Consider the following 15,353-nt stretch of genomic DNA (forward strand, 5'->3'; position numbering starts at 1 on the left):
TCCTGAGATGGGCCTCCTATGCAAGTGTTTTGAACAAAGCCTCATTGGGTTTTGCAGGTTGACTTTGCAGTCAACTTTGTTCTAAGGGCTGAAAGAACCTGTTTGGTTTAGGGCGGAACAAATGGCGAAGTTTACCATGTTTTTAAAAGTTGTGCATCTGCTAAAGGTTTGAACTGAGAATCTTGTAAATAAAACTCGTTGTAACGTTTTTTAAAATGTTACTAGCTCCTAACAATGCAGTAAAATAAAACATTTTTATAAAAAAATACAACAAATCAAGAAGTCTCGGAATGCAATTAACAACCCAAATAGCACTAACAGTAATCCAAATTCAATCTCTACATATATACACTGGATGAATTTACACAACATGTACTAAGAATGATATGTACAGCAGTAGATATTAGAGTGTCAAGAATCCAGTATATAAATACATATACGGTGTATACAAACAGTAACTAAAATGCAATGTACAGTAGTAGAAATATTAGAATGAGCCATGTCGAGAATACAGTATTTACTGTAAATACACAGTGCAAAATGGATAGAATTGCAGGAAATTAGCTTCCTAACCCAAGTCACCTGCTCGTCGAACATCTCCTTCCAAATCCATGGGCATTGATATGGAGTTGGTCCCCCTTTTGCTGCTATACCATTCTCCACTGGAAGGCTTTCCATTAGATGTTAAAACATTGCTGAGGGGACTTGCTTCCATTCAGCCACAAGAGCATTAGTGAGGTCGGGTACAGATGTTGGGCGATTAGGCCAGACTCCACGTCAGTGTTCCAATTCATCCCAATGGTGTTCGATAGGTTGAGGTCAGGGCTCTGTCAAGTTATTCCACACCAAACTCGACAAAGCATTTCTGTATGGACCTCGCTTTGTGCATGGGGGCATTGTCATGCTGAGACCGGAAAGGGCGTTTCCCCAAACTGTTGCCACAAAGTTGGAAGCACAGAATCGTCTAGAATGTCATTATATGCTGGAGTGTTAAGATTTCCCTTCTGGAACTAAGGGGCCTAGCCCGAACCATTAAAAATAGCCACACACCATTATTCCCCCTCCACCAAACTTTACAGTTGGCACTAAACATTCGGTAAGGTAGCTTTATCCTTACATCAGCCAAACCCAGATTTGTTCGTTGGACTGCCAGATGGTGAAGTCTGATTCATCACTCCAGAGAACTTGTTTACACTGCTCCAGAGTCCAATGGCGGCGAACTTTACACCACTCAAGCCGACGCTTGGCATTGCACAAGGTGATCCTAGGCTTGTGTACGGCTGCTCGGCCATGGAAACCCATTTCATGAAGCTCCCGACCAACATTTCTTGTGCTGACGTTGCTTCCAGAGGCAGTTTGGAATTCAGTAGTGAGTGTTGCAACCGAGGACAGACAATTGTTACACACTACACAGCACTCGGCGGTCCCGTTCTGTGAGTTTGTGTGGCCTAGTCGTTTCCACTTCACAATAACAGCACTTACAGTTGACCAGGGCAGCTCTAGCAGGGCAGACATCTAACAAACTGGCTTGTTGGAAAGGTGGCATCCTATGACGGTGACACGTTAAAAGTCACTGAGCTCTTCAGTAAAGCCATTCTACTGCCAACTTTTGTCTATGGAGATCGCATTGTAGTGTGCTCGGTTTTATACATATGTCAGCAACGGGTGTGGTTGAAATGGTTGAATCCACTAATTTGAAGGGGTGTCCACATACTTTTGTATATATAGTGTATATGTGTCTATGAATTGTGTGTATAGACAGTACGGACATTATGTGAATAGAAAAGGTGGATACAGTAGTAGTTATATAGGATCAGCCAAGACTAGAATACAGTATATACATGCACTGTGTACAAAACATTAAGAAAACCTTCATAATATTGAGATGCCTAAGAACAGCCACAATTCGTCAGGGCATGGACTTAACAAGGTGTTAAAAGCGTAACACAGGGATGCTGGCTCAAGTCCATAGTTGTGTCAAGTTGGCTGGGTGTCCTTTGGGTGGTGGACCATTATTGATACACACAGGAAACTGTTGAGGGTGAAAAACCTGGCAGTGTTGCAGTTGTTGACACAAACCGGTGTGCCTGGCACCTACTACCATACCCCGTTCAAAGGCACTGCAATATTTTGTTGTGCCCATTCACCCTCTGATTGGCACACATACACAGTCCATGTCACAAGGCTTAAAAGTCCTGTGACACCAGGTGCTGTAGATTAATTTCTTCAGCCTCCTGTCGTGTGAAGGGACCATTTCCGGTCCTCGGTGATGTGCACAACTAGGAACTTGAAGCTTTTGACCCTCTCTACCGCGGCAATGGAGGCGTGCTCTCTGCAGTTTCCTGTAGTCCACGAAAAGCTCCTTTGTTTTGTTGACGCTGAGGGAGAGGTTATTTTCCTGGCCATGCATGTCCACGCAGTCATGGGTGAACAGGGAGTACAGTAGGGGGCTGAGCACGCATTCCTGCACGCATTCCCGAATCAGAGTGGCAGAGGTGTTGTTGCCTACCTTCACCACCTGGGGTTGGCCCGTCAGGAAGTCTATGACCCAGTTGTACAGAGAGGGGTTTAGACCCAAGCACCTGAGCTTAGTGATGAACTTGGAGTGCACTGTGGTGTTGAAGGATGAGCTGTAGTTGAGGAACAGTATTCTTACATAACAAGAGGAATACCTATGTAAGAATGCTGAGGTGGGATAGGGCAGTATAACGGCGATTGCGTTATCCATGGATCTGCTGGGGCAGAATGGAAATTGTAGTGGGTCTAGGGTGTCGGGTAAGGTGGACGTGATACAATCCTTCACTAGCGACTCAAAGCACTTCATGATGACAGAAGTGAGTGCTATGGGGGCGATAGTCATTTAGTTCAGTTATCTTCGCTTTCTTGAGTACAGGAACAATTGTAGACCTCTTGAAGCAAGTGGGGACAACAGACTGGACTAGGGAGAGATTGAATGTCCGTAAACAAACTAGCCAGCTGGTCTGCACATGCTCTGAGGACACGGCTTGGGATGCCGTCTGGGCTGTTAGCCTTGCGAGGGTTAACAAGCTTGAATGTCTTACTCACGTCAGCCACGGAGATCGGAAGCACAGCCCTCGTAAGCGGCAGGGGCCCACTTTGGCGACTCTGTGTAGTTTTCCTCGAAGCCGGCAAAGGTGTTTATCTTTCCCGGGAGCGAGGTGTCAGTGCTCTCGACACGGCTGGTTTCCCCTGTATAATCCATGGTTGTATGGAGTCCCTTCCACATGCGTCTCATGTCTGAGCTGTTGAAATGAGACTCCACTTTGTCCCTGTACTATCGTTTTGCCTCTGATTGCCTTACAGAGGTCATAGCTGGTCTATTTGTAGATGTCCATTTTCCCAGTCACCTTGCTGTGGTTAAATGCTGTGGTTCGTGCTTTCAGTTCCCAGTCTGCGTGATCAAACATTCTTGAAGCGGATATTCTTATTGGTCAGACCGACGTTGAACAATCCTTTCCATGGGTGCTTCCTGCTTAAGTTTCTGCCTATATTCAGTGAGGAACAGGATAGAGGTGTGATCTGATTTGCCTAAAGAAGGGCGGGGGTGGGCCTTGTAACCATCCCGGAAAAGAGAGTAACAAAGGTCAAGAGTGTTCTCTGCGTGTAGCACAGGAGATGAGACAATATCATTTTGGGAGCGTTTTCCTTTGGGGGGGGGGGTGGGGGGTATGTTACTGAGTATTTTACAGTCCCTTATGTCTCTCTGAAAGGCGATCCTTGCCCTGAGCTAGTCTACTTTACTGTCCAGGGACTGAACGTCAGCAAGAAATATACTCAAAAGCGGTGGATGGTTTGCTCGCCGCCTGAGCCTGACAAACACCCCACTTCTCCTCCCTCTTCTCCAGCATCAAAGTTTTGGTGTAGCACCCGGGATGAATGGGGCTACCTCAGGAAGTCTAGACAAAGAAACCAGGTCAGGAAAGTCACATTTCTGGTGAGTGACCGCAATCTAACATCCAAAAAGTTATTTTCAAAAAGTAGGTAATAATTCTAAAAACATTCAGGCAAATAATGTAAGAAATAACACAGACAAAAAATAGTGCAAAGTTGGCTAGGAGCTAAAAACAGGATGACCATGTTTGTCAGCACCATCTTTTCTCAAGAGCAAAAGAGTCAAATGTAGCAAGCTAGCAGCAACCAATCAAATTTGTTCTGCCCTAAACCAATCAAATTATTTCTGCCATTAGAACAAAGTTGACTACACATTATGCCAATCTGCTTGGGGTTTTATAGTCTGAATTATAGTTTTTTTTTTTTTAAATAGAACTTTAGAAGGAAGTCTGTGTTCCTCCAGGCCATACAGAGTTTAGAGTTCAGTTGAGCAGAGTATGGTTAAAACAATGGCTCTAGGTCTGGGTTGATGTGTCCTGTTGCTACAGCTCCTCACACACACACACACACACACACACACACCTTCCTGTGTTGCTAGTTCCCACAACAATGCACTACATTAATCAAAAATAACAAGCAAAATAGTATTTACTTCCTACACGTGATGTAACACACGCCTAATAATAACAAAGTCCCTTTAAACCTCACTGACAGATTGTTACTCGCATTCATCTATGGAGTATAGAAACATACCTAATGTAACAAAAATATTAACGAAATATGTAAAGTGTTGGTCCCATGTTCCATGAGCTGAAATAAAAGATCGCAGAAATGTTCCATATGCACAAAAGGCGTATTTATCTAAAATGTTGTGCTCAAATTATTTTGCATTCCACAGGCCACAACCAACAGCCTGATCAACTCTATGTGAAGGATTTGTGTCGCTGCATGAGGCAAATAGTAGTCACACCAGATACCGACTGGTTTTCTGATCCACGTCCCTACCTTTTTTTTAAAGGTATCTGTGACCAACAGATGCATATCTTTATTCCCAGACATGTGAAATCCATAGATTAGGGCCTAATGAATTTATTTCAATTGAGCGACTTCCTTATTTCACTCAGTAAAATCTTTGAAATTGTTGTGTTTATATTTTTGTTCAGTATGAATAAGACAGCACTGAGCAGCAATACTTACAATATATGTACGACAACATTGGTGCATGTGTTTTGATTAGTGTGTCTGATAAGCCTGTACTTTTATCATGCTACCCCTTGCACATGAACCGAATTTTCCTCTAGGGACAATAAGTTACTTATAACACCAAGAGCAAGAAGACTGAATGAAAATTAACATGGCAGACTTACCTTGGCCTTCTCGATGACGTTGGCAAACTCTCCGGTCCAGACAAAGCAGTGATGGGGTGTGATGAGCAGAAAGCAATCCCCGCTGTTTAGAGAGGACGCTCTGGGCTCCACTAGTCTGGTCTGGATGTGCCGTCGGCCTGGTTATTATAAACCAGACAGAAACAAACAAACACAGACAGAGACAGATAAAAACATTTGATAAAATATGCCTATCTTGATCTTTAACAGCATTTAAGAAGAAATCATTAATTGAGTTGTTAAACAGGGCTTGGGTCAAAATAGTGCACTATATAGGGAATATGGGTGCCGTTTTGGACATACCCTAAGGGTGTTTGTAAGATTAGAATACCTGGTCTGGTTGGCTTTATTGGATTTGGGGGGGGGGGGGGGGGGGGGGGGGGGGGGGTTGGCGGGACAGGCTATCCCAGGGTAGAGCGAGGTGACCTGGGTAACATGATTAAGCACCACAGCTGCATGGAAGAGGATAAGAGAAGGATCCAAAACAACCATAAAAATAAACATCCCCTGGAAAAGAAAGGACACCCTTCAAGAGCATCCTTCGTTGCTTTGTGTAAAAATGCCAATTAGGCCATTTTCCTCTGTGGACCTCAGCACGGCAGCACTAGGAAATGGGTTACTACTGTGACAGATGTGGCTGCAATAAGCAGTGCAAACAGGCACATCGTACACAATCCTTTCTTCTTTCCCCAGACTAGAAGACAACAAGGACAAAACAATAATATCATTTAGTCAATTAGCATGCAACAGCAGACAGACATCTGCATCCCAAATGGCACCCCATTCCCTTTATTCCCAAAGGGCTCTGGTCAAAAATCGTGCGCTATATAGGGAATAGGGTGCCATTGAGGATGTAGCCAACGTTTTGCTGCTCACTGTGCTGTATGGTTTGCCTTAGCATGCTTGTTATAGGCTACAGTCTCCTTGATACATGGAAGAGGAAGATGTTTTTCCTGCCCTCAATATCTGTCTAATCTAGGCGAATGACCTCTCTGATGACTGGCTGCATCCCAAATGGCACCGTCATTCCCTACATAGTGCACTGTTCACAAGTAGTGCACTACATAATGAATAGGGAGCCATTTGAGACACTGTGACACCGTCCTCAATGTGACGCGACAGTCAAAGAACACACTGCCTTCCTTCTTTGTGAGGATGAAACCATTATCAGAATACTACACATAACTGATTACTCCAGTCCCTTTGTTGTCATTGTAAAGATGATCTACTATGAGACTGTCTGTTACTTTGTGTGAAATGTGCTTGGGATTCCAGCTCAGATGTATCCTCTAAACGGTTGCGTTTAAATGTAGCATTGTTGACCTGCATGTCTCTCCAAAGAACTACTAGCAAATGGCAGTGGAGGGAGCGCGTGGCTGGTTTCAAGGCTGTTTCTTTATTTAACCTGGACTTTGATAGGGAGTCATGCTGTGATCAAGGATTATTTTACAGATGAGCCCTGTAATTACAGAAATACAAATGAATAAATATAAAAAGCAAAACAGAGATACAAAGCAATCATAGAAAACAAATACACTCTTCATCCAAATTATCCCTAACAAGAAAAATGCTCTAGAGCAGTGATTCCCAAACTTTTTATAGTCCTGTACCCCTTCAAACATTCAACCTCCAGCTGGGTACCCCCTCTAGCACCAGGGTCAGCGCACTCTCAAATGTTGTTTTTTTGCCATCATTGTAAGCCTGCCACACACGATACAGTTATTAAACATAAGAATGAGTGTGAGTTTTTGTCATAACCCGGCTCGTGGGAAGTGACAAAGAGCTCATTATAGGACCAGGGCACAAATAATTATATACTAATAATAATAAATAATGAGGATGTGCTTGAAAGGATGCATAAATCTGCAATGTTGGATTGTATTGGAGAGAGTCTGTCTTAAATAATTTTCCACACACAGTCTGTGCCTGTATTTAGATTTCATGCTAGTGATGGCCGAGAATCCACTCTCACATACAGTGCCTTGCGAAAGTATTCGGCCCCCTTGAACTTTGTGACCTTTTGCCACATTTCAGGCTTCAAACATAAAGATATAAAACTGTATTTCTTTGTGAAGAATCAACAACAAGTGGGACACAATCATGAAGTGGAACAACATTTATTGGATACTTCAAACTTTTTTAACAAATGAAAAACTGAAAAATTGGGCGTGCAAAATTATTCAGCCCCCTTAAGTTTATACTTTGTAGCGAAAATCAAATCAAATCAAATTTTATTTGTCACATACACATGGTTAGCAGATGTTAATGCGAGTGTAGCGAAATGCTTGTGCTTCTAGTTCCGACAATGCAGTAATAACAAGTAATCTAACTAACAATTCCAAAACTACTGTCTTGTACACAGTGTAAGGGGATAAAGAATATGTCCATAAGGATATATGAATGAGTGATGGTACAGAGCAGCATAGGCAAGATACAGTAGATGGTATCGAGTACAGTATGTACAAATGAGATGAGTATGTAAACAAAGTGGCATAGTTTAAAGTGGCTAGTGATACATGTATTACATAAGGATACAGTCGATAATATAGAGTACAGTATATACGTATGCATATGAGATGAATAATGTAGGGTAAGTAACATTATATAAGGTAGCATTGTTTAAAGTGGCTAGTGATATATTTACATAATTTCCCATCAATTCCCATTATTAAAGTGGCTGGAGTTGAGTCAGTGTCAGTGTGTTGGCAGCAGCCACTCAGTGTTAGTGGTGGCTGTTTAACAGTCTGATGGCCTTGAGATAGAAGCTGTTTTTCAGTCTCTCGGTCCCAGCTTTGATGCACCTGTACTGACCTCGCCTTCTGGATGATAGCGGGGTGAACAGGCAGTGGCTCGGGTGGTTGATGTCCTTGATGATCTTTATGGCCTTCCTGTGACATCGGGTGGTGTAGGCCACCTTTTGCTGCGATTACAGCTGTAAGTCGCTTGGGGTATGTCTCTATCAGTTTTGCACATCGAGAGACTGACATTTTTTCCCATTCCTCCTTGCAAAACAGCTCGAGCTCAGTGAGGTTGGATGGAGAGCATTTGTGAACAGCAGTTTTCAGTTCTTTCCACAGATTCTCGATTGGATTCAGGTCTGGACTTTGACTTGACCATTCTAACACCTGGATATGTTTATTTTTGAACCATTCCATTGTAGATTTTGCTTTATGTTTTGGATCATTGTCTTGTTGGAAGACAAATCTCCGTCCCAGTCTCAGGTCTTTTGCAGACTCCATCAGGTTTTCTTCCAGAATGGTCCTGTATTTGGCTCCACCCATCTTCCCATCAATTTTAACCATCTTCCCTGTCCCTGCTGAAGAAAAGCAGGCCCAAACCATGATGCTGCCACCACCTTTTTTGACAGTGGGGATGGTGTGTTCAGCTGTGTTGCTTTTACGCCAAACATTACGTTTTGCATTGTTGCCAAAAAGTTAAATTTTGGTTTCATCTGACCAGAGCACCTTCTTCCACATGTTTGGTGTGTCTACCAGGTGGCTTGTGGCAAACTTTAAACGACACTTTTTATGGATATCTTTAAGAAATGGCTTTCTTCTTTCTTTGCCACTCTTCCATAAAGGCCAGATTTGTGCAATATACGACTGATTGTTGTCCTATGGACAGAGTCTCCCACCTCAGCTGTAGATCTCTGCAGTTCATCCAGAGTGATCATGGGCCTCTTGGCTGCATCTCTGATCAGTCTTCTCCTTGTATGAGCTGAAAGTTTAGGAGGGACGGCCAGGTCTTGGTAGATTTGCAGTGGTCTGATACTCCTTCCATTTCAATATTATCGCTTGCACAGTGCTCCTTGGGATGTTTAAAGCTTGGGAAATCTTTTTGTATCCAAATCCGGCTTTAAACTTCTTCACAACAGTATCTCGGACCTGCCTGGTGTGTTCCTTGTTCTTCATGATGCTCTCTGCGCTTTTAACGGACCTCAGACTATCACAGTGCAGGTGCATTTATACGGAGACTTGATTACACACAGGTGGATTGTATTTATCATCATTAGTCATTTAGGTCAACATTGGATCATTCAGAGATCCTCACTGAACTTCTGGAGAGAGTTTGCTGCACTGGAAGTAAAGGGGCTGAATAATTTTGCACGCCCAATTTTTCAGTTTTTGATTTGTTAAAAAAGTTTGAAATATCCAATAAATGTCGTTCCACTTCATGATTGTGTCCCACTTGTTGTTGATTCTTCACAAAAAAATACAGTTTTATATCTTTATGTTTGAAGCCTGAAATGTGGCAAAAGGTCGCAAAGTTCAAGGGGGCCGAATACTTTCGCAAGGCACTGTAGGTACTTGGTTGCAAAGGACATCAGTGTCTTAACAGCGCGACTTGCCACGGCTGAGCGCAGCCCAATCCAGAAATCTGGCAGTGGATTCTGATTAAATAACATTTTCACAGAACCGCTTGTTGCAATTTGGATGATGCTCTCTTGTTCAGATATCAGTAAGTGGACTGGTGGCAGGGCATGAAAAGGAAAACGAATCCAGTTGTTTGTGTCATCCGTTTCAAGAAAGTGCCTGCGTAATTGCGTACCCAACTCACTCAGGTGCTTCGCTATATCACAATTGACATTGTCCATAAGCTTGAGTTCATTTGCACACAAAAAAAGCATACAATAATGGAAAGACCTGTATGTTGTCTTTGTTAAGAGAAGAGCTCCAACTTCTTATTCATAGCCTCAATTTTGTATCCTAGATTCAGATCATTCAGGTGAGAAAAATCACCACCCAGATAGGCCAGTCGTGTGAGAAACTCATCATCATGCAAGCAGTCAGACATGTGAAAATTATGGTCAGTAAAGAAACTTTAAGCTCGTCTCTCGATTTAAAAAAACGTGTCAATACTTTGCCCCTTGATAACCGGTGCAATTCTGTATGTTGTAAAAGCATTATATGGTCGCTGCACATGCAAGATGGCGCCGACCGAGATGGTCGTCTCGCTTCGAGTCCTAAGGAAACTATGCAGTATTTACTTTTTTTAATGTATTATTTCTTACATTGTTACCCCAAGAAATCTTAAGTCGTATTACATACAGCTGGGATGAACTATTGGATATAAGAGTGACGTCAACTTACCAACATTACGACCAGGAATACAACTTTCCCGAAGTGGATCCTCTGTTTGGACCACAACCCAGGGCAATGGATCGAATCTCAGAAGCCGACCCAAAACAACGGCACCACAGAAGAGGAGGACGGACCGGCGTCCTGGTCAGGCTCCGTAGATGTGCACATCGACCACCGCTCCCGAGTAGACTACTCACCAATGTCCAGTCTCTTGACAACAAGGTAGATGAAATTCGAGCAAGGGTTGCCTTCCAGAGAGACATCAGAGATTGTAACATTCTCTGTATCACGGAAACATGGCTCTCTCGGGATATCGGAATCGGTTCAGCCACCGGGCTTCTGCCGGGGGTCTATGCTTCATGATTACAGACTCATGGTGTAATCATAACAACATATAGGAAGTCAAGTTCTTCTGCTCACCCGACCTAGAATTCCTTACAATCAAATGCCAGCCATATTACCTCCCAAGAGAATTATCGTCAGTTATCGTCACAGCTGGGTACATTCCCATTCAAGCAGACACCAAGACCGCCATCAAGGAACTTCACTGGACTCTATTTAAACTGGAAACCATGTATCACGAGGCTGCATTTATTGTGCTGGGGATTTTAAAAAGCAAATTTGAGAACAAAGCTACCTAAATTCTATCAGCATATTGATTTTACCACGCGCGGGGGTAATACACTCGATCACGACTACTCTAACATCCACGATGCATACAAATCCCTCCCCCGCCCTACCTTCGGCAAATCCGACCACAATGCCATCTTGCTCCTACCGTCTTACAGGCAGAAACTCAAATTATGTTCTAGTGACTAGAACCATTCAGTGCTGGTCTTACCAATCGGAATCCACGCTTCAATGTTGGTTTGATCACGCGGACTGGGATATGTTCCGGTCAGACTCAGATAACGACATTGATCTATACGTTGACTCAGTGAGTGAGTTTATAAAGAAGTACATTGGAGATGTACCCACTGTGACTATTAAAACCTACTCTAACCAGAAACCGTGAACGGATGGCAGCATCCGCGCAAATCTGAAAGTGTGAACCAGGTCTGGGAATATGCCTGAATATAAACAGTTGAGTAATTCCCTCCGCAAGGCAATCAAACAGGAGAAATGCTGGAACAGGGACAAAGTGGAGTCGCAATTCAACAGCTCAGCCACGAGACCTATGTGGCAGGGTCTACAGGAAATCACGGACTACAAAAAGAAAACGAGCCACGTCACGAACACCGACGTCACACTTCCAGACAAACTAACCACCTTCTTTGTCTGCTTTGAGGATAATACAGTGCCACCGTTATGGCCCACTAACAAGGATTGCGCCCCCCCCTTCTCTGTGGCCGATGTGAGTGAAACATTTAAATGTGTTAACCCTCGCAAGGCTGCTGGCCCAGGCGGCATCCCAAGCCGCATCCTCAGAGCATGCGCAGACCAGCTGACTGGTGTGTTTACAGACATATTGAAATCGCTACCTATCCCAATCTGCTGTCCCCAAATGCTTAAAGATGGCCACCATTGTTCCTGTACCCAAGAAGGCAAAGATAACTGAACGAAATGACTACCGCCCCATAACACTCACTTCTGTTATAATTAAGTGCTTTGAGAGACTAGTCAAGGATCTTAATCACCTCCATGCTACCCGCCCACCCTAGACCCACTTCAGTTTGCATACCACCCCAACAGGTCCACAGACGATGCAATCGCCATCACTATGCCCTATTTTTATTATTATTTTTTATTTAACCTTCATTTAACTAGGCAAGTCAGTTAAGAACAAATTCTTATTTACAATGACGGCCTAGGAACAGTGGGTTAAATGCCTTGTTCGGGGCAGAATTACAGATTTTAACCTTGTCCACTCTGGGATTCAATCCACCAAACTTTCGGTTATTGGTCCAACGCTCTTACCATTAGGCTACCAGTCTCCCCGATCCCATCTGGACAAGATGAATACGGGTCTCAACGCCGCCCTGTGCAATTGGGTCCTGGACCTTCTGAAGGGCCGCCCCCAGGTGGTAAAGATAGGAAACAACATCTCCACTTCGCTGACCCTCAACACTGGGGACCCACAAGGGTGCGTGCTCAGCCCCCTCCTGTATTCCCTGTTCACCCACGACCGCATGGCTATGCACGCCTGCAACTCAATCATCACGTTTGCAAATGACACAACAGTAGTGGGCTTGATTACCAACAACGACAAGACAGCCTACAGGGAGGAGGTGAGGGCACTGTGGTGTCAGGAAAACAACGTCTCATTCAACGTCAAAAAAACAAAAAGGTGATGATCGTGGACTTCAGGAAATAGCAGAGGGAGCACCCCCCCATCCACATCGAAGGGACAGCGGTGGAGAGGGTGGAAAGTTTTAAATTCCTCAGCGTACACAGACAAACTGAAATGGTCCACCCACACAGACAGTGTGGTGAAGAATGTTCAACAGCGCCTCTTCAACCTCCAGGAGTCTGAAAAAAATTGGCTTGTCACCCAAAACCCTCACAAACTTACAGATGCACAATCGAGAGCATCCTGTCGGGCTGTATCACAGCCTGGTACGGCAACTGCACCACCCTCAACCACAAGGCCGCTACCATCCAGAAGGTGAAGGCGAGGTCATTGCAGGTGCATCAAAGCTGGGACCGAGAGACTGAAAAACAGCTTCTATCTCAAGGCCATCGGACTGCTAAACAGCAATAACTAACTCAGAGGCTGCTGCCTACATTGAAACCCAATCACTGGCCACTTTAATAAATTGATAAATTAATAAATTAGTCACTTTAAACAATCCCACTAATAATGTTCACATTACTCATATCATTACATTACTCATATCATAAACTCAGCAAAAAAAGAAATGCCCCTTTTTCAGGACCCTGTCTTTCAAAGATAACTCGTAACAAAACAAATAACTTCACAGATCTTCATTGTAAAGGGTTTAAACACCGTTTCCCATGCTTGTTCAATGAACCAGCACATGTGGAACGGTTGTTAAGACACTAACAGCTTACAGACGGTAGGCAATTAAGGTCACAGTTATGAAAACCTAGGACACTAAAGTGGCCTTTCTATTGACTCTGAAAAACACTAAAAAGAAAGATGCCCAGGGTCCCTGCTCATCTGCGTGAACGTGCTTTAGGCATGCTGCAAGGAGGCATGAGGACTGCAGATTTTCTATCTACCTTTCTTTCCACTCCTTTCCTTTTTTGACCTTACCCTTCCCAGTCACCTCCCACTTACAAGGTAAGCAATACGCTTGACCTCATCTTCACTAGAGGCTGTTCACCTACTAACCTCACTGCAACCCCATCCATCTCTCTAATCACTACTTTGTTTATTTTTCTCAACATATTTACTCCAACCGTACCCACTTAGCCTCTACCCAGATGGTCATGTGCCGCCACAATCTTTGCTCTTGCTCTCCCTCTCTCCCACTACCCTCTCCTCTTCTATCTTTTCCTTTTGCTTGTTTTGCTAAATTCTTCTCCCTCCTGTCTCCTTAATATGCCTCTTCATCCTACTCTCCTCCCTTTCTGCATCCTTTGTCTCACTGTCCCCTTTCCTCTCCTCCCTTTCCACCCAGCTGATTTTATTTGATTTATTAGCATCCCCATTAGCCGACGCCAATGTGGCTAACTGCAAGCATTGCAAAGCAATCCCTAGCCCTCTATTCAGTGGAGTGGGTGTTTGGTTCCAAGTCTGGGTTTAAAGGTCTCTAAGCTTAAAAGGATACACATTCAACATTGACCATGCTGGCAATCCAGCATGACTTCTGCCACGCTATAAAAACGGGAAACTCAGAGCTGGGAAATCTGACTTCAGTGAGTTCAAGGCAACTGGGAACTCTGGGGGGGAAAAAGAGCTCTGACTGGGAAACTACGTTCTGAACAGTCACCCAAATCTAAATTGCAAGTCAAAAACTCGGGCCTCTTCCTAGAGCTCTGACCTGAAGTTCACCGATGTCATCATGATTCAACCTAGTTTTTTCCCCCAAAGTTCCCAGTTGTTTTGAAAGCACCATAAATCCAGAGATTTTGATGACAAAGTTTGATGCCAAAGTGCTGTGCTCACCAAGTCCAAAAACATATTGTATGCTGCTGCTTACATTATGTAACATGCCAGGGAGATAGTATTACTTTCTTAGCTACAGTATAGATAAGTATATGTTGTGTAGTAAGCTGTTAATAGCCCAATAGCCCACCATAATAATTGTCCCATTTCCCCCTCTTACATTTGCCTTCCTGTTCTGACTTGGTGGTGCACTTGTAGCCTACAGCCTGTTTTAGAGAAATGTAATCTTTGAATATTGTAAGAGCTTTCGTTGTCTGCTTTATATGCCCCCTTATCTTACGGCTCTGACTTGGTGTACAGGGAGAACACTGTCAGAACGGTCCATGTTCTGAATTCTGTAGCTGTACATTTCAAAAGTACTGAACAAATAGTTATATTGACTACGTCCGACCTAGCTTGCTCATTAATGTCTTCATCGAAATCACGGATTTCCTCTCATCTGCTCGTCGTCCCCTTTAGCCATTGTTTGTACATCTCAATTGTCAGTAGAAACCACATTTGTTTAAGCAAGTCAGCCATATGTGCGCGTGTCAGTGTTGTGTGTAAATTGACTATGCAAACAATTTGGAATTTCCAACACATTGTTTCTTATAAAAACAAGAAATGACGCAGTCAGTCTTTCCTTAACTCTTAGCCAAGAGAGACTTGCATGCATAGTTTTAATATTAGCCCTCTGATTACAATGAAGAGCAAGACGTGCGGCTCTGTTCTGGGCCAGGTGCAGTTTAACTTTCTTTGCAGCACTTGACTTATATGACTGGACAATAATCAATGTAAGATAAAACTAGATCCAGCAGGACTTGAATCAAAATGTTTGGACCACGACAATTTACAATCTAAGGTAACACCAAGTAATCTCCTACACTTGTTCAACAGTCTCAACATTCATTACTATATTCAGCTGAGGTCTAGCACTTAGGGAATGATTTGTACCAAATGCAATGCTCTTAGCTTTAGAGATGT

General features: G+C 43.5%; 1 protein-coding gene across 1 annotated transcript in view; it reads right to left on the reverse strand.

The window, feature by feature from the left end:
* The window catches only part of LOC139367240 (supervillin-like), a 118,193-nt gene that overhangs the window by 16,744 nt on the left and 86,096 nt on the right, over positions 1-15,353 (reverse strand). Inside the window, exon 24 of the mRNA XM_071105473.1 lies at positions 5,220-5,356. Coding sequence (XP_070961574.1) covers positions 5,220-5,356 — 137 coding nt within the window. The remainder of the gene's footprint in view (positions 1-5,219; positions 5,357-15,353) is intronic.

The sequence above is a fragment of the Oncorhynchus clarkii genome, chromosome 15, assembly GCF_045791955.1.
Source record: "Oncorhynchus clarkii lewisi isolate Uvic-CL-2024 chromosome 15, UVic_Ocla_1.0, whole genome shotgun sequence".
Lineage (NCBI taxonomy): Eukaryota > Metazoa > Chordata > Actinopteri > Salmoniformes > Salmonidae > Oncorhynchus > Oncorhynchus clarkii.